General features: G+C 43.8%; 1 protein-coding gene across 1 annotated transcript in view; it reads right to left on the bottom strand.

Annotated features, from left to right (window-relative positions):
- Window positions 1–20,841: 20,841 nt before the first annotated feature.
- LOC146064148 (elongin-A-like) overlaps window positions 20,842–25,537 on the bottom strand; it is a 59,251-nt gene continuing 54,555 nt past the window's right edge. The window contains exon 11 of the mRNA XM_083177326.1: window positions 20,842–21,069. Coding sequence (XP_083033452.1) covers window positions 21,008–21,069 — 62 coding nt within the window. The 3' untranslated portion in view covers window positions 20,842–21,007. The remainder of the gene's footprint in view (window positions 21,070–25,537) is intronic.

The raw sequence follows: 25,537 nt of genomic DNA on the forward strand, positions 1-25,537 counted from the left end.
TGCCATACAATGTGATGGGATGCGATTACAAATAGTTTAAGCACCCTAATGGGTGCTTACAATGTTAAATGCACCCTAATGGGTGCTTACAATGTTAAATGCACCCCCACGTCACCCCCCGCTATAAACGTGAGCCCGAAGCGTGGCGAGCGCAGCGAGCCCGTGAGGGGCGTCGGTACGCGTCCTCCGACCTTTTCATACCCCCACTATCCACGTCGGCGTGAAGTTGATACCAGATAGTGTGGCGAGCGCTGCGAGCCACTGAGCCCGAAGCGTGACGGGCTCAGCGAGCCCCGCGAGGGGATGCGTATTACTTTACATGTATTCCGCGTCCGCTCGCCACACTATCTAAAATCAACTCCACGCCGACTTGGATAGTGGGGTTATGAAAAGGTCAGAGGACGTGTTCTGCCGCCCTGTACTCTATTTGTGTTATTTACTAACTGTAATGTTAAGTTTTGTCTCCCTGTACTGTTCCTTTGTACAGCGCTGCTAAATCATAATGGTGGCAATTAGGATGTAATCCATTACATATCGGCAGTGCTGTTTCAGAGCAGCGGGATAACGGCAGAGTACAACCGTCTCTGGTTTTTAATGGACCAGAAAACTTGGAAAATAAGCCAAAAGATTTGCACCCAGAGTGTCTGAAGTTTTGGGCAAGACCAAAGAGTATGTAGGAGGCTACCATCACAATTCTTCCCACATAGCGGAGACATGTCCAGTCAAAACATGTGCAGATGTTCATTAGTGAGGCATATCCTTTGTATACACTTAACAAGCATTTCCGAATGATTAATGCATTAAGGGCCTGATTCAGCAGGGCTTGCTAAGCAGTGGTCATTCGCTGCTTAGCGAGCCCTGAAACATCACCCCCCTCCTGAATCCCCTCAGTACCATGCAAGGGGATGTATGCGAACACATCCCCTCACATGCGGCCGAGGGGAGATAAATCATATCAGTCATTCTGAACTGACTTATTTCTGTCCATGCCCGCTGAAGGGTTTTGTGTTTTGAAGTTTTAATGTTCTATTTTTCCAATTTCGACATATACAAAAACGTTATCTTTAAGTTCTATGATGCTGTTTAACTAATTTTAGTATGTAACAAATAATGTCAGCCTTATGTGTTAACACCCCCCCCCCCCCCAAAATTTACTAAAGCTTCTAAAAATTAAAAGAGGTGAAGTTGTCCATAGCAACCAATCAGATTCTGTCTATCATTTTGTAGGTTGCAATAGAGAAATGACAGCCATAATCTGATTGGTTGCTATGGGCAGCATCACCTCCTTCCATTTTTAGAAGCTTTAGTAAATGTACCCCTTTATGTCTGAGCATCTCACCATAGGCTAGACATCGTTTATATTACCAGTCATTACTGCAGCCCTATCTGAGCATAGTTACATACAGTTATTGCAGAGCAACCATTTTATTTTAAAAGTAAATGTTCACTATAATGAATAGATCAGCAGCTGTTGTTCTGGTTTCTAACTCCCATCAAAATAAATATTGTACAATAATCATGTTCCATCCTTCTATGAACCTTGCACCGGAACTAATTGAGCTCCATCAGGTAGGACAGTGTTTTCAACTCTCATAAAGCAAACTTTTCACTTATATGCAAGTTTTACAGAACATTATTTTCGACATCCAGACATTTCAGTAATTGTTTGACAGCAGAGCGCTTTAAATTTGCTTAAGACAATTTATCTGCCTGCTGATAAAATGTGTATCTCCCCAATATTATGAGCTTTCTTTTTCTGTGCAATTAATGTTAAATGATAGCAAAATAGACTTGTTTGATTGCTTTAAAAGGTTTCTGAGGATGTGTGAAAAAAGTATTCTGCTGGTTCCTGGAACACCTTTTCAGGTTTTGTTTATAAGGGGGGAAATGTAGGAAGATTAGGAGTTCTATTTCAGATTGGATGTTGCTATGGGTAACCAATCAGACTATCTATTATCTTCTAGAATCTAGAAGTTGCTAAATAAGAAGTAGATTCTGATTGGTTTCCCACAGCAACATATCATGTGAAATACAACTCACATCTTACTAAATTTCCCCCTAATGCTGCGTTCTCATTGCCGCCCCTGCAAAATCCTGGATTTTTGTTCCCGTGTTGTTGGTGGGGCACAGAGCATCTTAGCTCTACAGAACCCATTCATACTGCACCTTAGACCCGGGAAATTCCCGTGTCTGCCCCGTTCACACTGCTTCCCCTGGTATGCCTGCCATCAAGTGTGTGGCATCTAAGAGCAGCTTTGATTGGATGCTTATAAAGTATCTTTGATTGGCTGTTTAAAAAAGCAGCTTTGAGCAATGAAGTTGCTTTTTTGCATTTTGTGAGAAAAACCTGGGTCTTACCTGTTCACACAGCCAGACACCCGTGTATTACTCAGGAAAAACCCTGCAAAAAACCTGTGTATAATTCCTGGGGCATAACAAATGGGAATTTCACAAAGACCCTTTCACACAGAGATGCGACACGGGAAATTTCTGCTCGCCCTGGCAAATACCCGGGTTTTTGCGGCAGTGAGAAGGGGTATAAATGTCACTTTCGCTGGTTAGGAACCATTGATTGATTTGACAAAAGGCATGGCACGCATAGGACACTGTCGTTTGGGACAGTTGCCAGTTCGAGATAATATATTAGGTGATCTATCATTATAGTCTTCTTCATGTTGGCTGCTCCTGATTGTGTGCCACACAATCCCTGGATAGATCACCTAAAACTGCATCAAGCCATGCTCCCCTCAGGTATGCCATTGTAATAGCTGCCTCCCCTTGTGCTTTTTATTACTGGCCACAGTGCAGCCATGTTCCCAGCTCTAGATAGTTTTTGATTATCATAGGGGAAACTGAGCACATCTCTGCCTCCACTCTGTTCTCTATCAAATCAACAGCATATTTTTATTGGAACACTGCAAATTTGAAGAGTTCGAACTATAAAAGTTATTAGAATACTACAAATATTTTCTAATGGGCCCCATGCACTAGAACGATTTTGCACGATCTCATCGTTTGTGTTTTCCATCCAATTCGATGTGTGTTCCCACGAGTGTTGGTTAGGAGTCCCGAGATCGGTCACAAGGCACCAGTGATTTATCGGAATCAGATGAAAAAAGGAGTGCTATTTGAGTATGCCATATATTGCAGAAAGTTTCACTGATGTTTCCATTCCCCTAGCCCCCTAATCCAGCCCATCAGATAGGTCTTATGGTACAATTGTACAGCATAACATATAACTCATGCGATTTATCTCAGCTTTATCAATCACGAGATATATCTTATAGAAAAATGACACCAAAGTATCAGATCGTGTGGGATGAATCCCGGGAAGGTCCAGGGGGAGTTCAAAAGAAATTCCATTCACCTTAAATTAAATCTCTTTTGTATTTTTAAAATTTTTATAGTCCTAACTAGAGTAGGACAAGTGATGCTCTGCCTACCCGGACTGCATGGCACTTGTTTGTACTACCTTCAGAGTGAATGTCCCAGCTGCACAATCTGTCTTATCAAATATTTATTGGGATCGTACAAACTGTACAATCCCCGCAGCTGCCAATATTTGTATGCCAGTATTGGCAAGTGCATACACACTTGCTGATGCCAGTGCGGGCCATGCCGAATTCTGTATTCCCTGGATGTAGGGCACCACAGCAGACTGCGCTCCTTTGGTCGGGGTCCTTCTAGGGGTCCACACTCCGGGTGCATGGGGTGTCCTCAGTGATGCCTGCATGCTCTGTCCTCCGCTGGGTCTTAAGTTGCTGTCCTTTTATTAGTGTCTTCCAGTCAGCTCCCTAAGCACTGCTGCTCTGGCTCTGCTCACAGATTTCCCTGGGGCTTATAGACCTCCTTTCAACCCTTGAATATTCACTAACACTGGCTCCAGGGCCCCTGGTAACAAATTACCAGGGGCCCTGGTAATGTGTCCCCTTTACATTCTGCCCTATAACCTGGGAAAAATGTCCCAAGGCAATTGGGTCCCCATCTAAGGCATTTGCTGGACAGGGGTGCACACAGCCTTGTCCAGTGAAACTCCCATGCCACACTAGATTAGATATTTTACACATACGTATACATACATTAAGAAAACATAAGGTACAGTAGGTCTGATTAAGACACAGCCCTACAGTACATCTGAGCCAATTGGGGTTTACTACTCAAAGAAGAGCAAATTGTACTGCGTGAGTAAATACTAACAGTATGCTTCACAGGACATCTTCCACACAGGTAACAAGTACAAGCAATTCATGAAAACACATAATTAAATACACAAAGGATTTGGCGTGGGGGGGGGGGGGGGGGGGCAAATTGAAATTGCCGGTAGTTCGATTGGGATTTTAGGTTGATCTTCGGTCTTCCTCCTGTGTAAGTCTGAAAAACACTTCTAAAAAATTATACACAGTCTAAGACATTCTCCTTAAAAATTAGTAGAAGCAGTACTAATATTCGGTTTTATTCATCAATGTCTGCAGTTACTCTTGAAAAAGTCTGTCTGAGACATGACAGAATCTGAAAGCGTTATCCAAAACTGTAATAAGTCTGACTTCCTCTATTTATTCCAACTGCCACTGCACAGACATATAGAATAGAATTGGAGCTGCGGATACTATTACAATTATGAATTTGGCTTTCCAACTATTGCAGCTAGGGAGAATATCATTGCTTTATTGGCTGCCCTGCAGAGTTGCCATATTTTGGAAATGTAATTAACCTGCCATGTGCACTTGGATGCCAAGAGTAGCGACATTCCTGCCATGGCCTTCAATCCTATTCTTTTTTTGCAATTCATTTGCAGGAATGGAGGCTATAATGGGCCAGAGTCAATTTTTATTTACAGAGTGGCCTCAATTTATTGAACAAGTTACAAATGCATGCATACATCGATTGCTTTACTATGACCTTTGTTGACATGTTAAAGTACTGTATACAACAGAAACATAATGCTTGCGGAAAGTCGCCAACATGACACGAGTTCCCATGAAGCACTTTGGTGCATGGCCGTAATGGCAGACAGTGTCATATTTGTGGTTACTATATCTACATAAATCGAAGATTATAAATTCACTGTATTCATATTTTCGGCAGCTGCTCAAAGATAATTATTGGTCTGAATGTTCTATTTAAAATAAGTTCCACAAAACAAAATATGGTAAATACAGATTTCCTGTTTGGGCCATGACCATCATGTATTTTACATTTTCTTCCACATAAAATTAGTCTAATTTGTCTCATTAACACTATAAATAAAAATTCAAACAAACATAGTTCATTTAAGATAAATAAAATAACATGAATTCATCTATAGGTTCATTAGCCAAATGATCCTACCAAAATGAATGAAGCTAGGAAAGATGTAATCACAATTAATCAATCTATAACAACTGCTTGTTCATCCAAATGAACTGTATCCATTTGCTTCCACTAATTACATCAATTAAAGAGGAAGTATTTAGACTTTCAACAACTTGGAATTACCACAAAACATAATTGCACAAAAATTCACAGCATTTATCGTACAAAATGATTTTTAACCCTTTGAGTGCCAAGAGAATTTGTCAAAAAATAGGTGTGAAATTGCCAAATAAACATTTTTATTCATCATAATGACCTGTAATATTTACCTTATATATAGGAAATCTAATCTTTGTTTTACACATTTTTTATTTGGATATATATAACAAATGTGAGAGACTGGAATTTTTAGCAGATAATTTGCACATTGCTCAGAGATGTTGTCACTCAAAGGTCAGTATTCAATGAGAATACTCGGCATGTGCAGCGAATCCTGTCTAGGGTTCACTGCATAGTCGCCATGTTTTGGAGGACTGGAGCATACACTGCCAGCCCTCCCTATCACCCTATTCAACGCCGCAGGGGCTCGCTGCCCCTGACTGCGATACTTAACCTCTGCGGCGAACGCCACAGGGAGCTGGGGGACGGCGGCAGGCAGGGAGATAGAAGCCTCCCTGCCTGAGCCGGACACTGTGGGGCAGAAGCAGGGCTCCCGGGGATACAGGCAACAGAAGCTGCCCCCCAGGAGACTGGGGTAGGGAGCCGCTGCACTGCTCCCGATTGTGCATATGTAATGAGCGGGAGCAGTGTGAAGTGAATCTATGAATATGTAATGAGCGGTTCTCGGCCCCCTGCTGGCTGTTATGTGTAAAAAAAAATTATATATATATTTATGTGCTGTAAGCACATGAATAAAAATAGCATGCCCCTTCACAGAATAAAATTCCTGATTTTTTTTTACACCAAATAAAAAAAATTCAAAAACCCTTTATTTTAAAAGTTCACATTCCAGTTCACTATAAAAAGATGGTGATTGGTACACGGTGACACACAGCGAAAATCACTTAGAAATCAATTTGCCATCTGATCATTAAATACACTCACGGCGAATCACATTGAAAAACCACAGCGAATTGCGGTGACTATCAGACGTCAAATTGTCCGTCATTCACTGTTCGCCGTTGGCGAATAGCGCAGGTTGAATAGGGTGAATCACTTTTTCAGTAAAAAGATTAATCTTAGAGCATAATAGTAGCACACAATCGCCGTAGAACATGGTGAATCAGCCTCATTAAATACTGCCCAAAGGGTTAAACAGCTATGTAACTCAAATAAATTGCGGCACCAACTATCCATTCTGCTGCAATTTTACCTATTTTAGTCATCACAATGCATGTTGAAATATTTTTGCACATCATCTGTTTGTATATAACAAAAGGTGTGGAGGGGGCGTGGCCTGGCAGCCATTCTGAATAGAGGCATCTCTCCAGAGCTCCGACAAACGAACAATCGGAGCACCTCTCCTGCCCTCCACACCTGGCACCCCAGCACACCAACCTTCCGTGGAGATCCCCAGGAGCCTGCTGAGTAAGTGGCGGAGCAGGGGAGGGGACTGGATCCCTTCCTGCGGGTTGCGACACTCGGCTCTCCCTACAGCCGCGCCCGCCATCTTGAAAACCCGCGGCCGGGGTCTCTCCATTCCTCACACTCCCCGCCGGCTCAGTGTATCGCATCCTCGCCGACGGGGCTCACCACAACCCCGCTCCCTCCTCCAAGAGCCCCGGAGCTGGCTAACCCAGCCGCAGACACAGGAGAAGGCTCCACTCCCTCCGTGCAGACTGCGGTGATTGACACCTCACAAGACCGCGCCTGACAGCCCATCAGTAGGCGGCTGGAGACTCCCTGCTCCCCCAGCTACCCTGCCGAATCTCCTACCTACGCTCCCAACAGAGCCCTTCCCTAAGGGACTAAGGAGATAGACTCTCAGGGACCCTAACAAGCCGCAGACACAGGAAAGAGAACTCCCTCCTGTAACCCTGCACTTGCAGCGGGTAAGACTCTCTTTATACTGGTGTGGGCTGACATCCCCCCCCCAATCAACTACTTGTTTGAGCAGCTTTCCTAACCCTCAATTCCCTTTATCTGCCAAGAGCATAGGGATTAAACCTGTCATAAAGCTACTATAACCCTCTGAACGGTTCTTCCACCCCAGTGCAGTGTGAGTTGCCACATATTATTAAAAGTGACTCCCATTCTCCCCTGATACTGTGAGCACCATTATTAGAACCTCAACACTAATGCATATAAGTTGGAGGAACTTCCCTGCAGTGTTTAATTCGGTCTGAACAATTAACATCAATCCGCTACACTCCCCTGCATGAATATACCGTTTACCCATCAACAAAGTCTTCTTGGGGGCGTGGCCTGGCAGCCATTGAGGATGGACAGAGACTTCCTGTGCTCCTGCTCCGAAAGCCTATAAAGTACTCGCCGGGCCGCTATGGCAGACGCTGGCAGGTGGAGAGGACAGCTGACGACTCCGTGAGGTGAGCGGTGCCTGTAACGGGAGGCAGCAGAGTCGGGGTGACCGCTCGCGGTCACTCGCGGATTGCGGCCTACCCATGCACCAGAAGCCACGGACTAAATTAGAGCAGCGGGCCACAGCGTGGTCGTAGGACTAAACGCTCACGGCAGAGAGAAGAGCAAGACGCCTGCCAAGTTATAGCCGACCCGGACACTCACCCCGCACCCTCCACTAAGGAAATACAGACACCGGGAACTTCACCAGGGCCGGCTGCAGTACTGGGACAGAGACAGAGGCGCCCGCCATCTTGGGCCCTGTCAATACCCCAAGGAAGAGAGACCAAGTTGTGATACAGGGAAGCTGCACAGCTCTAAGCTTGATACACCCAGGACCAACACTTGGTGAGTGACACCCAAAACCAACTCTCCCCAACTGCCAACCTGACACTGATAAGGGTGTATCGTCTAGACAAGCATACTTCAACCCCTTCAGAGCTGGAACATCTCTATTAAAGTTACCTCCTGATCCCAGGTCCGGCCACAGTAATTACAGCAGCTATAGCAATTCAATCCCACTCTATTGAGGGTCATTCCTCTCACCCCAAACTGAACTGAGATCTGAGATTAAACATGCGAGCGGATAGCTTGCTTATGGAGGCTCAGTGGACCCCTTGATGGCTGTCTGAATCCACCCGGGGGGGGGGGGGGGGGTGGCGGCCCAATCCTGACACACCTAATCTCTGCATGCAGCAAATGCTATAGGAGGTGAGCTATACCTTCATATGGACTGGGGATTTCAATGCTAATTACTCATTCCACCTCTCCCACCTTTCTCGATCTCCTTTCTGGATCTGGAGTTTCTAAACTTGACTGCTGCAATTTACCCAGTGCAATTTATTAACCCAATGAGAGGTCATACATGAGTTCTAAGAGACGCAGAGGAAAAGGAGGAAGCTCTCGCTCTTCGCAAAATCGGCCTGACACTGATTTACGAAAATATCTGAGCTCCCAAAGGGACAAAGTTATGGCATCCTCATCTAATCCTGCCTCTCCAACTCACTCGGGAATATCAGAGGGCTCATTAGACTCAGGAGACCCAGCCTTACTCTCAATGCAAACTGACAAACATGACCTCCAAAAAATCTACAAACTCCTACAAACACTACCCACTAAAGCAGACGTCCCCACAAAGGAAGACTTCACCTCCTTAGAGAGTAAACTGCGAGAGGTAGTGCATACCGAAATCTCCAGCCTCAAACAAGATCTGACTCATCTCGGATCACGAGTAGAATCCTTGGAGGCTACGGGAGGAAGACTAGATGTCTTTAATAAATCTCTGGTTGATACTATCAGATCACAAGCGGAGGAAATCCAGTCCCTGCACGACCATTTGAATGATATTGACAACAGAGGGCGTAGAAATAATTTGAGTGTGAGAGGTATCCCGAAAGACATCCCCCCACAAGGACTTAGAGATGTCCTCACAAAAATCTTTAACGAAATTCTGGAGAATGACTCTAACGATCCATAATCTTTGATAGAGCCCATAGGGCGCTACGCCCTAGGGGTCTACAGTCAGACCGCCCTAGAGATGTGATTTGTAAACTCCATTATTTCACCCAGAAAGACGAGATCCTCAGAAGAGTACGCTCCTCAACTGGCCTTGAATTTGATGGCCAACCCATTCAAATATTCCAAGACCTCTCTTGGTTCACATTACAGACCAGGCGGCATGTTAAGCTCTTGACAGACGCCCTGAGGAAACTAAACATCAAATATAGATGGGGATATCCTTTCAGTATCACAGCATCTAACGGAGGAAAAACCGCGACACTCCGAAACCCTGAAGATTTGGACTCCTTTTGTGTCACTTTGGGCATCCCACCAGTGAAGACACCTGAATGGCGCTCTCTCTGCTCTCAGATTTCTCCTCCCTCGGCTCCCATGATGGATTCTCCGTTCCAGATCGTCGAAAGTTCACCAAGAACCCACAACCGGTCACAGTCTTCAAGATCCCCTGAATCCACCTCCTTTGCACAACCGATAACCTGAATTAAGTTAGCCATGACATTGTGACTTCAATTTTTGGAGAAGACCATGGAGGACAGAGGTCACTACTGATCAGCTATATGGTCGGACTACAAAGTTATAGATAAGTAATATTTATAGGTGATAATTTTCTTGTTAACTGGTTCCACTTAACCTTTATAAACCTCATTTCTCTGTGTTGTTTTACCCTCCCTGGCATCTAAAATCTCTTGGCCTCCTTTATAGGCTTAGAGTCCTGGATACAGGGATGGCTACAGTATAGGTGCCATTTGCTCTCTTTGGCCTAAATACCTCTGTTTATTTTTGTACATTTATATAGCTATTTGAAGGAAAGTTAATATAGGGAAAAAAAAGGAACAAACAAAAAAAAGGAGTAACCTAGACCGCAAACATTGTATACGTTTCCTTCCCTTAGCCTAGCCTGCATGTAATAGTTCATTTTCATGTTCTCTGAAATGTTCGGGATGGGCCCCAGCCCAACCCCCTGTTGCCCCCCTATACACTGCACATCGTGGTCTCAGTCACCTAGTGGATTGGGAGCAGTGTTTTTGTTCCTACCTTGGTTATTTTCATCTTTTTCATTGTTTGATAGATGCTCACCTCCTATCTCTCATCTTTCTTTCCTATCTCCCTTTCACTCTTTCCCTTATACTTCTATACTCATGCCTCCTATTGCGACTCTCAGACTGTATAGTGTAATAGCCGTTAGGTTATACAATCGATATGACTGATTTTAAACTACTATCTGTCAATGCCAGAGGCCTAAATGATCCTGAGAGGAGGTCAATAGTCTTAAGAGAACTTAAAATAGACAAAGCAGTCATAGCATTTTTACAGGAAACGCACTTCAAGGAAGGGGCCTCTCCTCTTCTCGGGAACAGGGACTTCCCTGTTGGTTTCTTTTCCAATAACCCACTGGGAAAAACCCTAGGGGTAGCTACCCTATTTTCTCGCCACATAAATGTTACTGATGTAGTTCCTTATACACTAGTCCCAGGAAGAGCTCTACTAATAACTTGTAAAATATCTAATAGTGAATTTTCTTTCCTCAACATTTATGCACCCAATAAGAACCAACCAGCTTTCTTGGAGAAAGTGCTGTCTCTGGCCCAACCATATTTACAAGGAGTCTTTTTGTGTGGGGGAGACCTTAATTGGATGATCGACCCTAGACTAGACTCTTCGCATGCTTCCCCGCACTACTCAGATAAACTACATCGGAGAGTACGTAAAACCCTCCACACCTACCAGCTGACAGATCCATGAAGCATTCAGCATCCATCAAAAAAAGACTACTCCTTTTTTTCACATCCCCATAAAATATATACTAGAATTGATTATATGCTAATTTCTCTTAGATTCTTACATCTCATAAACAAAACCAATATTGGACAGATTTCATGGACAGACCACGCTCCAGTATCCCTAACTTTTAACTGTCCTACCCGAAATCTGAAAACTTATACTTGGAAACTGAATACTTCACTTATACAAGATCCCCAATATCAACAGCAAATTAGAACAGCATTAAAAGACTATATGGTCACTAACGACATTGCGGAGACCTCTAAAACTATGATTTGGGAAGCGCACAAATGTGTCATTAGGGGTAAACTCATCCAATTGGGGGCCCAATTAAAAAGACAAAGACAAACAAGATGAGAGACACTAATTCAGAAAATACACTCACTAGAACTCTTACATAAATCATCTCTATCCGCCAATACTTTACACGAACTTACCGAGGCCCGGACAGAACTAAACTCCTTTATGTCAGAGAAACTCAAGATGGAAGCACGCAAATGCCGTAGTCGTTTTTTCCTTTTTGGAAATAAACCCGGTAAACTGCTAGCAAGAGCACTACGTTCACAACGTTCAGCCACATTTATCCCAAATATCAAATCCAGAGACGGCCACACACATAATTCCACTAAGGAAATCGCGATAGCTTTTAATGCTTTCTACTCCCAAGTATACAACCTTAATAAGGAGCAAGGGCTAAACTCGAACACGCTCAAGAAATTAGCTATAGAGAACTACTTGACAGAAATCGGTTTCCCGAAGCTCTCAACCAGAGAAGTTGAGGCCCTTGAACTCCCCTTTTCCCCTGAAGAACTAGAAGCTGCCATCAAAACTACCCCAAATGGTTTCCCTATAGAATATTACAAAACATTTAGTGACATACTATCCCCCCTGATGCTGGCCTCCTTTAATCAGATTGCTGACGATGTCCCGTTTCCGAATCAGTCCCTGCTTGCCCATATCTCTGTTATCCCAAAAGAGGGAAAGGACCCAATGCAATGTGCTAGCTATAGACCGATCTCCCTGTTGAATGTCGATTTGAAACTATATGCCAAACTAATAGCCAATCGCTTCAAGCAGCTCCTTCCGGGCCTGATCCACTCGGACCAGGTTGGCTTTGTCCCTGGCCGTGAAGCCAGGGACAACACGGCAAAAGTCCTAGACTTAATCCATGCGGCTAATAGTGGCACAACTCCAGCTATTCTGCTTTCAACAGATGCTGAGAAAGCATTCGACAGGGTACATTGGGAATTTCTTCTTGGGATCCTGACCCACTTGGGCTTAGGCCCTAAGGGTTACCAGAGAATTAAAGCACTATATTCATCCCCCGCTGCACAGGTTAGAATTAATGGGGATCTCTCGGAGACATTCAAAATATCAAACGGCACACGTCAGGGTTGCCCCCTGTCCCCGGTGATCTTTGTTCTCTGTATGGAGGCACTGGCAAGGGCAATCAGAAAAAATAATGATATACAGGGACTCAATGTAGGTGGTGGAGAGTATAAACTGGCATTATTTGCTGATGATTTGCTGGCAATAATCTCAAATCCCTTAACTTCGATCCCCAACTTATTAGCCGAATTTCGTCGCTATGGAGAGCTCTCCAATTTCAAAGTAAATCTATCTAAATCAGTTGCGCTAAATGTAACACTAGATCAGACAAATTTACAAACTCTGAAGCAGGTGTCTCCATTTGCCTGGCATCCCACATATCTTAAATATCTAGGAGTAAACCTCACCAGAAACATTTTTGACATATATACTAACAACTTCCCTCCCCTGCTAAACAAGATACAGGCTGACCTTTCCTCCTGGGTAGCGAAGAAGATCTCCTGGTTGGGATGTGTTAATGTAATCAAGATGAATATACTACCCAGAATTTTATACCTGCTTCAGGCACTTCTGGTTAGTATTCCTAACCCCTGGTTTCTATCCCTACAGCGTAAGCTACGAGACTATATTTGGGCAGGTCGGAAACCAAGATTCAAACATGAGATTCTCTTTAAGAGGAAGCATGAGGGGGGTCTCCAACTCCCTCACTTCCTATCATACTATAATGCAGTTTTACTGACTAGATTACTGGAATGGTCCTCCCAATCGGGTAAAAAACAATGGGTAGATCTAGAATTAGCCACCATTCCATTGGCTCATCCTGACCTCCCATGGTGCAACAAAACTCCACCTTTCTCACATCCTTTGGCGACTCCCATGTTTAAATGCTGGACGCGACTCTGTACATTCCCCATGATCTCTCCTCCCCGGGCTCCCCTTATGCCTCTGTTTGGTAACCCAGATTTCCCCCCAGGCATTGCTGAAAATTCATTCTCCATCTGGAGATCGAGAGGGATATCCAAAATAGATCAATTAATGACCTCAACGGGAATATTGCCATTCCCCGACATTCAGAATAGGTGGGATCTACCGGGCGGAGAGATATGGAGATACTTACAGATTAAACATTTTCTTTTAAGTTTAGGTCCTACTGCAAGACAATCAAGGCCCACTACGCCATATGAAAACCTTTGTGTTGCTGAGTCCTACCCTAGACATCTTCTTTCAAATATTTATAAAATGATTATTGGAGAGATCATCCCATCCAAACCAAAATTTATGATTGAATGGGAAAGAGATCTTCAAAATCTAATGGGAGACAATGATTGGCCGGAAATATTTAGGAACACCTTCTCCTCCTCACTAAATGTCTTGACAACCGAAACCCACTATAAAGTTCTTACCAGATGGTACCGATGCCCGGCCCTTCTGGCAAAAATATACACTGGAGTATCTAACTTGTGCTGGAGATGTGGGACACAACCAGGTACGATGTTGCACATTTGGTGGGAGTGCCCGCTTATTCAGACTTACTGGAAAAAGGTCTTTGAAACTGTAAATGTCATCCTACAGGAGGATCTGCCTTCCTACAGGAGGATCTGGCTACTTAACCTTATACATAGACCCCAAACTAACTATAAAAAAACTCTTTTGCGCCATTTACTTAGCGCATCAAAAGCAGTGATCCCAGTATACTGGAAGACCTCCACCATTCCCCCAATGTCAGACTGGTGCAACAGGATTGATCAATATATGGCAATGGATGACCTTGTTTCTTCCGTAAACTCAAAAGACCAAACATTTAATATTGTCTGGCTGCCATGGTTGACATACAAAGAGTCAGATCACTACAAATCACTTTTTAGATAACCTTTATTCTCCCTTTTGTCCACTGAGATAATTTACTAGAATGCACATTACAGAATATGAGAGTCGCAATACTGTACTTTCTTCTTCCCCCCTCACGCTCTTACTGTCTTTCTTTCTTCTCCACCTAGAAAAGAAGCAAGCAGATTTGCGTTGATACTTTATTTTTTCTAATGTTTAATTAAGATCTGCGGAAGCATTGATGTACTCTTCGAGTTTTGTCTTGTTTTACATCCGACTCTATGTAGCATACCGAATTGTATTATTTACTGCATATTCTGTTTCTAAATTGCTATGTTCCTGTCAAAACTTCAATAAAAACTATTTGCAAAAAAAAAAGGTGTGGAAAAACAGCGCTGAGTGTACTGAGAAAAATTACACTATAAACCAATTAGACTGGTTTTACAAATAAAGAAACACTTTAATAAACATATTGTGACCAATATGCAAAACTTAAAAAATAAATATAAACAATAAATGAATCACTTGGAAAATGTGGTAAGGAATATGTTTTTACTTCTACCACATTTTTCCAAGTGATTCATTTATGGTGTACTTGTTTCCTAGCACGGCGGCCATCGCATACCACTAATTAAGGTATGCGATGGGACCCGATTTTCGGGTCCTAAGACACGCACTGTACAATTTTAATATTGCGTTGCATCGCATGCCATTACAATGCGATTTTTAATTGTACAGGCACCATGATGGGCGATTACTATGTTAAATGTACCCCCATTCTTAACGCCACCCCCACTATCAATGCCAACCCCAAGCGTGGCGAGCGCAGCGAGCCCGTAAGGGGCGGCGGTACGCGTCCTCCGACCTTTTCATACCCCGACTATCCACGTTGGCATGGAGTTGATTTTATAAAGCGTGGCGAGCGCAGCGAGCCACCGAGCCCGAAGCACGGCAAGCGCAGCGAGCCCCGTGAGGGGACGCGGAATACATGTGAAGTAATCCGCTGCGCTCGCCATGCTTCGTGCTCGGTGGATCGCCACACTATATAAAATAAACTCCACGCCGACGTGGATAGTGGGGGTATGAAAAGGTCAGAGTATAACTTTTCTCAGTACACCCAGCGCTGTTTTTCAACACCTTTTGTTTTGCTCCAGTCTCTAGGGGACTGACTACTCCCATTTAGCAGCTGATTAGTAAGTCCAACTGGCCAAGCGCCACTACTACCCCCTAGGGGGCGCTGCTGTCTTTTTCTTCACCTGTTTGTGTATACTTGGGACCAGATTCACTGTGCCAAATAACATATAGCGATCAGCATGCTGGCAATCAAAATTCTGGAGATGGTATCTCAGCTGGCAGCCACCACACTGGTTCCAGAATCCCCATATCACTGCAAATGCTGACACCAGAATCCAGAAAACCAGCATTCCATTTTTAAGTATATTGAGGAATTCTTAGCGTTAGGCCATGCATGGGGGTAAGGTATGGTGGGGGCTAGTTTGCAGGTACGGAGGGTTGGCGGGGGGGGGGGGGGGTTAAGGGGCCAGGGTAGGTATACTAATGGAATGGGATCATTGGAGAGACAGCAACTAGGTCTGCAAGCATTACTTTGACACCACTAGGTCAACATGGGTTAGGTCGACACAAGCATTAGCTCGACATGGGGAAGATGGACAGTCAAAAGGTCAACATGGGGTTTTTCACATTTTTTGGTCCCGAATGTCGAAACTGAAGCTTAGCACTGCGCTCACCTTGCTTCCGGCTCAGCACACTATTTTATTCACCCACCACACCCTGGTGGATTGTAGGGCATGAAATACCACAAGTCTGTTCCCCCAAAAATGTGAAAAACCCCATGTCGACCTTTTGACTGTCGACCTCCCCATATCAACCTATTGCTTGATGACCATATCCCATACTTACCAAGCCCCTGTCTATATTCTAATTTCCGAGATACCGCTGTTGGTCCTCTGACCACCAGCCATCCATATTTATTCCAAATAACTCCTGTAGAGAAAAGTGATATTTTAGATATGTGGCTCAGATTCTCTGGAACGCTACAGTATCTCTCATGTCACAGGGTGACCAGAAAAGATCACCACCACTAAGAATGAGAACCAGAGCATAGCAATGAACAAAGAACTGACTGCTGCTGAGTTCGGTGCCCATACACGTTACAATTATTGTATACAATATCGCATCTCGGTTTTGCGATGAGATGAGATCTAGTACAAAAAGTATGTGAAGCACATACTTTTTGTACTAGACCTCATCTTATCTCATCGCATAACCCAGATACGATGAGATGCGATATTGTATACAATAATTGTAACGTGTATGGGCACCTTATCCGATCTGTTCAGGACATTTAACAGGCCAGGGCAGTGGCGTAACTACAGAGGGTGCAGGGGATGCAGCTGCTATGGGGCCCGGCAGCTTGGGGGGCCCCAAAATTCAGCAGGCTATCCCTTGCACCCTTAAAAAGTGTGCTATTTAAAAATAGTGTGCAGTGGCATTGAGTTCGGGCCATCGTAGATGTGAAGGGAGAGAGGCAGAGCCGCCGCCCCGAAGGCGCTGGTGGCAGGATGGGGAAAGAACTGCTGCTGCCAGGACAGAGCCGCTCCGAGGGGACAGCAAAAAAGGACCTGCAGCTGCTGCTGCTGCTGCTAAGAGCCGCTCCGTGCTGGGGGTGGCAGCAGGGAGATAGGGAGGATCCACTACATGGCTGTGGGGAGGAGGAGAGGACCCACAGCCCATAGCCGTTCCGTGTATGGGGAGGGAGAGGAGGACACGTTGCTACCTCCCATGCTGCTCTGTGGAGGAGGGAGAGAGGACCCACCGTTTCTTCCCAGAGCTGGTGGAGGAGGATCGTCGCCAGGCTGATCTCATGCATCACTCCCAGCTCCACTGACACTCGTCCCTTCTGGGGACACCAGCAGGTATGGGGTGTGTGTGTGTGGGGGGGTTGTGTATGTGCATCTCCCTGGTCCATTTTAACCCTATAGAAAGTAAAGTGTCTGATTGCCCCAGGTCCATGTACAACAAGTGTATGTATATGTGCCCCTGGTCCTTGTACAATGTATGTTTGTATGTATGACTACTGTATGTATATATGTGTTTGTGTATATCAGTGTGACTGTACAACATGTATGTGTGTGCCTCTGATCCATCTACAACATGTGTTTGTGTGTCAGTGTGCCCTTGGCATATGTGTGTGTCAGTCGATCATAGTGTAGGAGGATGTAGGGGACCCCTCACACTGTGTCACCATGTGCTCCAGCCTGAGCAGCTGCAGCTCCCAGCGGTGACGCAATTTGCATGTTTTAGGGGATGGGGCCTAGTGCTATGAAGTGTGCGCCCCATCAGAGATCTTCATCTGTGCAGTAGCCAGGTAGCCCTCGCCTCGCTCTCCCCCTCTTCTCTCTGTTTCTCTCTCTCTTGCATTATTCTCTCTCACTGACACTGTCTCTCCTCCCTGATAACACAATCGCCATTTATCTGTCACTTTCTCCCTTACTTTCACTAACACTGTCTCTCGCTCTGACACTCTCTAACCCAACCCCGCTCACCCAATATCTCTCTGTGTGACAATGGATGGCGGGCCCTTTCAAGATTTTGCTATGGGGCCCTTAAGGCTCTAGTTACGCCTCTGGGTCAGGGTACTATCACTTGATAACTAGGCAGTATATGACTGGGCCCATGAGAATTGCTTAGTTAGGCACTAGGCCAGTGGGCATACTTAAAGAGGGCACTAAGAATAATAATGTTTGGGCACTAATGAACACTAATGAACCAGAGACATTCGTGTACAAGCCAGTTTTGCCAGTAGCAACGCAACCTGTGAGTCAGTGGCGTAACTATAGAAAGTGCAGGGGATGCAACTGCTATGGGGCCCGGTCGCCAATCACTGGCTTCCCATTCATTTGTATTGTTTTTTTTCCCTGGCTTGCAGTGCAGAGTGAGTGAGTCCCCGATCCTCCTACCCAGCTCCCTCGTCTGTTCACCGGCGTCCACCCCCGCGCGCTGCCTCTGTGTCCCCAGGCCGGCTCTCCAACGCCCCCCCGCCCGCTGCCTATTTGACAGCTTACTATGCCCGGCCCCTCGCCCGCTGATTCTGCCCGGCTCTCCCCCTGCAGCTCCCCGGGAGTTTTATATGATAAATCGATTTATCATATACAAAACTTGGCACATCAAGTGCCTCATCATGTGTGAAACCTCCTGGGGAGCTGCCGGGGAAATCAGGTCCGACTTGTCCCTAGGACAAGTCGGGATAATGTATGGGGGCCTTTATAGACATCTGAATACTGGATTACATTCCATTTTCTGTGTGGTTGATGTTAGAATGGTAAGGTGCACTGTCATATGGCATATTATGAAATGTAGGGAATATAATGTAATCTGATATGCTCATTTTAATGTGGCACTGGAACCCCAAACTGACAGGACGCTTTTCCTCCTACCAACGCGTTTCGGTCCTCAACACAGGGCCCTTTTTCAAGGTGTTACCTTGAAAAAATTTTCTACTTGCACTACTGCCGGCACCTCCTCTGTGAAAAGCACCTGCCGACCCTCCACCCACAGGTGAAAGCCTGCACTTACCTGCCCCCCTGTCTGACCTGCACTTACCTGCTGCCCCTCTCTGACCTGCACTTACATGCTCTCCTCTTTGACCTCTTATGTAGGGGGGGCCCTAATCAAGATTTTGCTATGGGGCCTACAGAGTCATAGTTAGGCCCATGCTGTGAGTGGCTGCATCGTGTCTCAGGTTACATGTGTGTATGATTACTGTCAGCCCATATACCGTAGGAGGGGACCCCTATACAGATAGCATATTGAGTACCAGGTTACGGTTAACTCTCATTACCCATAAGGGGAATGTAAATTGTAATTACAACTGACTGTCAAATAGCAGTGCTACAGCACTGATATAAATGAGCAGCAGCGTGTGTAATAGGTTCCGGTCACCAAATTGGACCTACCTCAGGATGCATCTTCCCTTCCAAATGGAAGGCACTACAAGTCCCAGCCACTTATATTTATCTTTTCTGTGAAGTGGCCTCCCCTTTTTCCATAGCTCCAGCTATCACCCTTCCAAATATATTTTTTAAATAAAGTTTATTATAAAATGACACTTCCCATTAACCCAGTCTTCCTATTGGAAGCACAGTTTTTTAATTAAACAAAAAAGCCATTCACATACAGGTAGAGCCCCGCTCATTCAGCTCCAGTGCTCGCCAGAATGTCCCCGCTGGCGAGCTCTGGCTGAGAGGGACGCCATTTGACTGGGAAACGCGAGCGCACGCATGTCCCAGTCACTTGGCAGAGGGTAATGGGGACAGACTGGGAGCTCTGTCGATCCGGCGGCGGAGGCTGGAGATTCCAATGCTAGCCCAAGCCTGAATGAGAGGGGCTCCATTTTCATAATGGAGGATCTAATGAACCAGTGTAGGATGTAGTCACCATAACGACATTTATAATAGTTTACACCATAATGTCGACATGGACAGAACATTGGCATTAAAAATTTTGACTTTATGGATGTGAACATATGAAGTTGGAGATTGGTTCTATTGCAATTGAAGCCGTTTGTCAGTGTCGATATGTTAGAAGGTCTATAATATGAACATGTTGACATTCTAAATCTCAACAGTTTGACCATGTTAACAATGTGGTGTTGACATAATGAATTTCAACATTATTAAGTGAACCCCTCAGTGCTGGATATGGTGTGTATGATGGTGCCAAATTTCTATTTTTACTTCAAGCAGTTACTGAAATGTAATAAAGGTGCAAGCACACTGATCGCTTCAATACTTCATAGAATGTCTAGTGCAGGCATGTAAACTACACATCCCAGCATTCTTTGCCACATTTTTGCTATTCGAGAATGCTAAAACTATTGCAAAGCATGCAGGGATGTGGTTTCAAAACATCTGGAGGGCCAACGTTGGACATGCCTGGTCTAGTGGCTCTGCAGCCATTATGAGATGGTTTAAGGATGCAAGAGAAGTGACTGAAAGAATCAACAAGTTATTTGGAGAGCATTTTGGGGTTATGTCAGACTTTTAGGTGGGAGATGCAACAAGAAAAGACCCTTACAATTTTAGGAGCAAACAATTAGATCATGGCACCCTTAGGGAAGAGGTTCCGGTTGCCAACAAACATTTTCTGGACATTACATCATTCATACCAGTGAGTACCCTGCATAATTGTCTCTTTAGATTTACTTTATTTCAAAATCAACCTATTAATTCTGCTTCGAATAAAAAGGGACATACACAAAGCTCCCTCACCTCTGGAACTCGGAGGCTGTTTAAATTAGCCCTAAAATATGTTTAAACCAATCAAAAGATCACAATAAATAATTTTTCAGTTCTTAAAGAATAAAGAACCAACGTCATACACACTATCAGAAAGTATGTGTAAGAAGAAATTAAATAATCTTTTTTCTCCGTGGTCAGTTAAAACTTTAGTTTAATACCAAATTTTACATTTGAAAATTTGTTACAAAACAACTGTTTTAAGCGTTCTAGTATTATACTTTATTAGAATATATTCATAAATTGACAATTTTTTTTTGTAGGCACCAAGCATTGCAAAAATAAAATAAAAAAGCAAACAATATATTAACAATTTGTTGTTTTCAAACTAAATGATTGGAACTCAGATCACAGGATCTTAAAATTTATCTTGGTCCTACTCTGTTCTTGAAAGCTCGCATGGATTTTGCCATCATTGGTGCCATTTCTAAAGAAAGAGAAAAAAAGTTTTTTGAAGCTATAAATCAAAATGTAAACATATTTTAACAAAAAAAAAGGTACTTATGTACTAACTGGGCTGCCGATTTTGAAATCGGGTCACTCGCATCGCATCCGACCATATCGCATGCGATGCGATGGACCCGATTTTTCCATAGGATTCAATGTTAAAATGGACTGAGTCCATTTTAACATGGAATTCAATGGGAAAAGGTGTCCTTTTCATACCCCTACTATCCAAGTGGGCATGGAGTTGGATATAAACCTGTGGCGAGCGTAGCGAGCCACCGAGCCCGAAGCGTGGCAAGCGTAGCGAGCCCCGCGAGGGGACACAGAATACCGTTCGCTCGCCACGCTTCGGGCTCGGTGGCTCGCTACGCTCGCCACAGGTTTATATCCAACTCCATGCCCACTTGGATAGTAGGGGTATGAAAAGGACCCCTTTTCCCCATTGAATTCCATGTTAAAATGGACTCAGTCCATTTTAACATTGAATCCTATGGAAAAATCGGGGCATCGCATGAGATATGGTCGTATGCGATGCGATGCGATATTGCATCGCATCTGATTGTATGCCTTAAGTTAAGGCATACAATCAAAAAAATCGGCAGCCCAGATACTACATAATATATATACACAGTACATAGATACATTTTCATGGAGCAAACTTAGAAAAAAAGAAACTTGAGATAAATACATTTAAGCTTGGAAAAGAAAATATGAGGCGCGATATGATGGAGAGCAGTGACGAGAGCTCACCGTTACAGCTCGTGCGTCAGTATTCAACTGATCGCCCTGCACTCATCGTTTCCACAGCGAGGTGGAAATGGCAAGTGCGGCCGGAAAAAATGCCAAGGGTCAACGCTACATGCAGCGGGCTCGCTGCATTAGCGGCAAATTTCACTGTTGGGGGGAATCCTTGCTGTCCCCTGATGGCGAGGATTCGCCCAGAACATAGAATAGGGTGAGTGGCTGGCGAGGGGGTTAGATGGTGTGGATGGCTTGTTTTCGGACTCACTGAAAACAAGCCATTGAATACTGCCATATAGGATTATCTTTCCAATCTGATTGGTTGGAATGAAAATCTGGTAAATTCTGGTAGTAAATGACTATTGACCATTTGATCCCAAACATGGAAAACAATAGTCAAACAAATTGGTTCAATCCTTTTGATTTAATCAAGTTAGACAAAGTTTATGTCCATTTTCCAGCTTGGGGAAGCAAACGTTTTTTTTTGTAATTGGCTCCGAGACATGACCAGATTTTCGTTCCAACCAGCCAGATTGGATAGATTATCGTATAGTGTGTATCCCGCTTTAGTGGGGGACATACTGTAATATTATATTCCATGTATCTAACATTACTAACATGCGGTTGATAAAATGCATAAATTTAGCTAGTAGGGACTATCCTATTAGTTAAATGTAGGTCTTTTGAGCTGTTATGGCTAACTCGCACTGTGATTTATAGTTGCAAAACAATTCCATATTTTTGAGATAGGTGGGTGCACACACACACACAAAAAAAGTAGGTAAAAATGTTGGACACACAGAACAGAATCTCTTCTACCAAGTGCTCAGTTTTTTGAGGTCTAAAGGTGCTTATTCGACCCCTAATTAATCTGGGTCTGGATCTGGGTTTAAGCAAAATCGAATAGAAAAATAGTGCATATCTCACCTTGTGTACCCTCTTCTATAAGTACTCACTTACTGTGATGTAAAAGAAGCCCCTGCTCTGCCTGGTACCACAGTGAACCAGGAGCTGGCTACCACAAGTGTTATCAGTAACAGACCCGACACTAGGTCACCCTCATGACGTCCCACTCTTTGTAGAGTATTGATTTTTTTCCCCAAAAAAATTATTGACAGCCAGACAAGAGGGACAGAGCTCACTAAAGCCCCGTACACACGGGGGGATATGTCGCTGAGCGATATATCGCTCAGTATCCCGTTTGCATCAGCGACAAAAGATGGTCGCTGATGAAAAAGAAACTGCAGGGGGGAGCCCGGCAGTGGTAATCAGCTGGTCGCAGGAGCATGTTCCTGCGACCACTATGGGGGAGAAAACAGGAGCGCGCACCTGGCAATATATCGCCGGTGCACACTCCCATCGCGGGCAATATGGTCGCTCAGCGACGATATTTCCAGCGATATTACACAAAATCGCCCCGTGTGTACACAGCATTACTGCTAATCCAGGCAGGATAAACAGATACAAGCAGATATTGGAGACTATATCAGCACTGGAGTAGACACCCGATGGTACGTGATCTCTCCTCTTAATAACACCTGGGACAATTTGGACTACCAAAGGTGTTGGCAGAACTAAGGGACCGAGGTGCATCGCAATTTTGTAGCCTAAATTTAGTACTGGAAGGCTGCAGAGAAATTCCATTAGTACATAATGAGAGTAGGATGTACAAGGATCTTCCCGGCTTTTATCATTTTTTTCCAGGTCAGTACACAGTACTGAAAATTTCCATTATACTCCACACTTCTTTTGGTAGTAAACTACAAGTGTTCACGTCACTTTTGTCCACTAGGTGGCATGCTAAACTTTTTTTTTTTTTTTTTAAGAGGCTTTGGTTTGGGTAATGTGTACAGTATGTATGGTCTGCAAATATTTAAATTTAACTGTATATTCATTCTTAATTATACTTGGAATATTATAACTTCTAAATACATTTGCAGAATATGTTACAAATATACACCTGTGCAACAAGGTACATCCAGATGCAAAAAAAGGGGAGAGAGGGGGAACAATAGAGATTGGGTGGGTGCACTCTGCAGCCGGCTATAAAGGGGCGTCCAACTGATTAAGTTTTTTTTATAAAATTCAACTTTTATTGGGTATGCTTTAAAAGAGAAGGAGTATTCTAATTACTGATTCTCATTATAACAAGTATATAGAAGTGCATAAAGATTAGAAAAGTGATTAAAATTGATCGTGATGTAGATGCTTACTTAATTGCTTTGTGTTTCTGTCTTATATAATTTTCTGACCTGTTGTTCAATGTTCATTAGTTAGATATTATTTCCTAACTTGGTATGTTATTAAAGAATTTTTTAATCAATTTTTGTTGTAAATACTTCATTCACTGTAGTCAGAAAAGAACAAACACACCTTTTGTATTTCTGCAATTTTTTGCTTAATTATTGATATGCCAAATCATATATGCAAAAGAATTTTATTATCCAAAGAGCAGAGTGCACCCACCCAATCTCTATTGTTCCCCCTCTCTCCCCTTTTTTTGCATACCATTAATTAGAGAAGGGTAGCACCACGTTTTATTCTCTCTTAGTACCAAAGAAAGGTCAACCCAAGACCAATATAGATGAGAACATGCAGACATAGTCCATAAAGGGCGTATCAAAAGGATAAATCAGTGCGGAATAATTCCCTTCCCCCTCTTCCTTTATATTATTGACATCCAGATGCAATCAATATATTTATCTGCAACCTATCAACTGCTTGCCAGTGTTTTCCTCAATGTTGGTAAAACTGCTAAGTTGTTTTAGGAGTTTGTATATGTGCTAGAGGAGAGAATATACCTTATTTTGTGTGCTCAGCCTATGTGTTCATAGTTAGGGCACTGAAAGAGGAGACTTCTCTGGATCCAGTATCGCTGGAGCCATGGTCGGTAACAACCAGTGGGACACTATGGCGGAAACCAATGGAGCATGCCACCATCTTCAGCCAGCTCAAGTGTATATGTTCATTTTAATATCAGAGCCAGAGGAAACAACTCCCAGAGAAACTGCACAAAACCATTACATTGCTTTTTGTTCAGTTCCACCACTAGAAATGTTTTTACAGTCCCAATAGATTAGCCACCAAGGATTATGTACACCAGTCAGTAGAAGCAGGGTTCAGTGGTGCAACAAGTAAGTTGCAAGAATATAATTTTGGACACCCCTCCTTCACCCCAACCCAAGTTCACAATATGCATGGGATTTGCTCTTGGACCCCAATGGCATTCTTCTGGGAACTAACTAAGCAACTGGAACTTCCATATGGCTTAATTAGTGTGCATAACTTCTGAAGTGGCGGCTTCTTCATCCAGCATGGGGGGGGGGTCAGAGGCTTCTACAAGCAGGGACATGTGCATGTGTGTAACTGTGTTTGTAACTGTGTAAGTGTAAAGCTAGTCAAAAGGCATGGTTCATGTCTTTTGGATATTTGGCACCACAGAACCTCCCTGGCCAATCTGAAAATAGATTTACCCAGCTTCCAGGCATTAGAAAAAAGGTACGCAGTTGGGGAATCTACTTTTGTGCATTGTTCTTTGATTATATCAGTGTTTTGTATAGTGTCTGTATTATGATAGGCTTACTAAGCAGTTAGGGTTGTACATTATCCCTGAGTTTGTAGTTGTTGTGCAGCGGATTGTGGCCAGTTATTGTTATTAGGGTAATTTTCTTTAAATCAATTGGACAGAATGGGTGGAGCATATTATT

The sequence above is a fragment of the Crinia signifera genome, chromosome 3 (assembly GCF_055691185.1).
Source record: "Crinia signifera chromosome 3, ASM5569118v1, whole genome shotgun sequence".
NCBI lineage: Eukaryota > Metazoa > Chordata > Amphibia > Anura > Myobatrachidae > Crinia > Crinia signifera.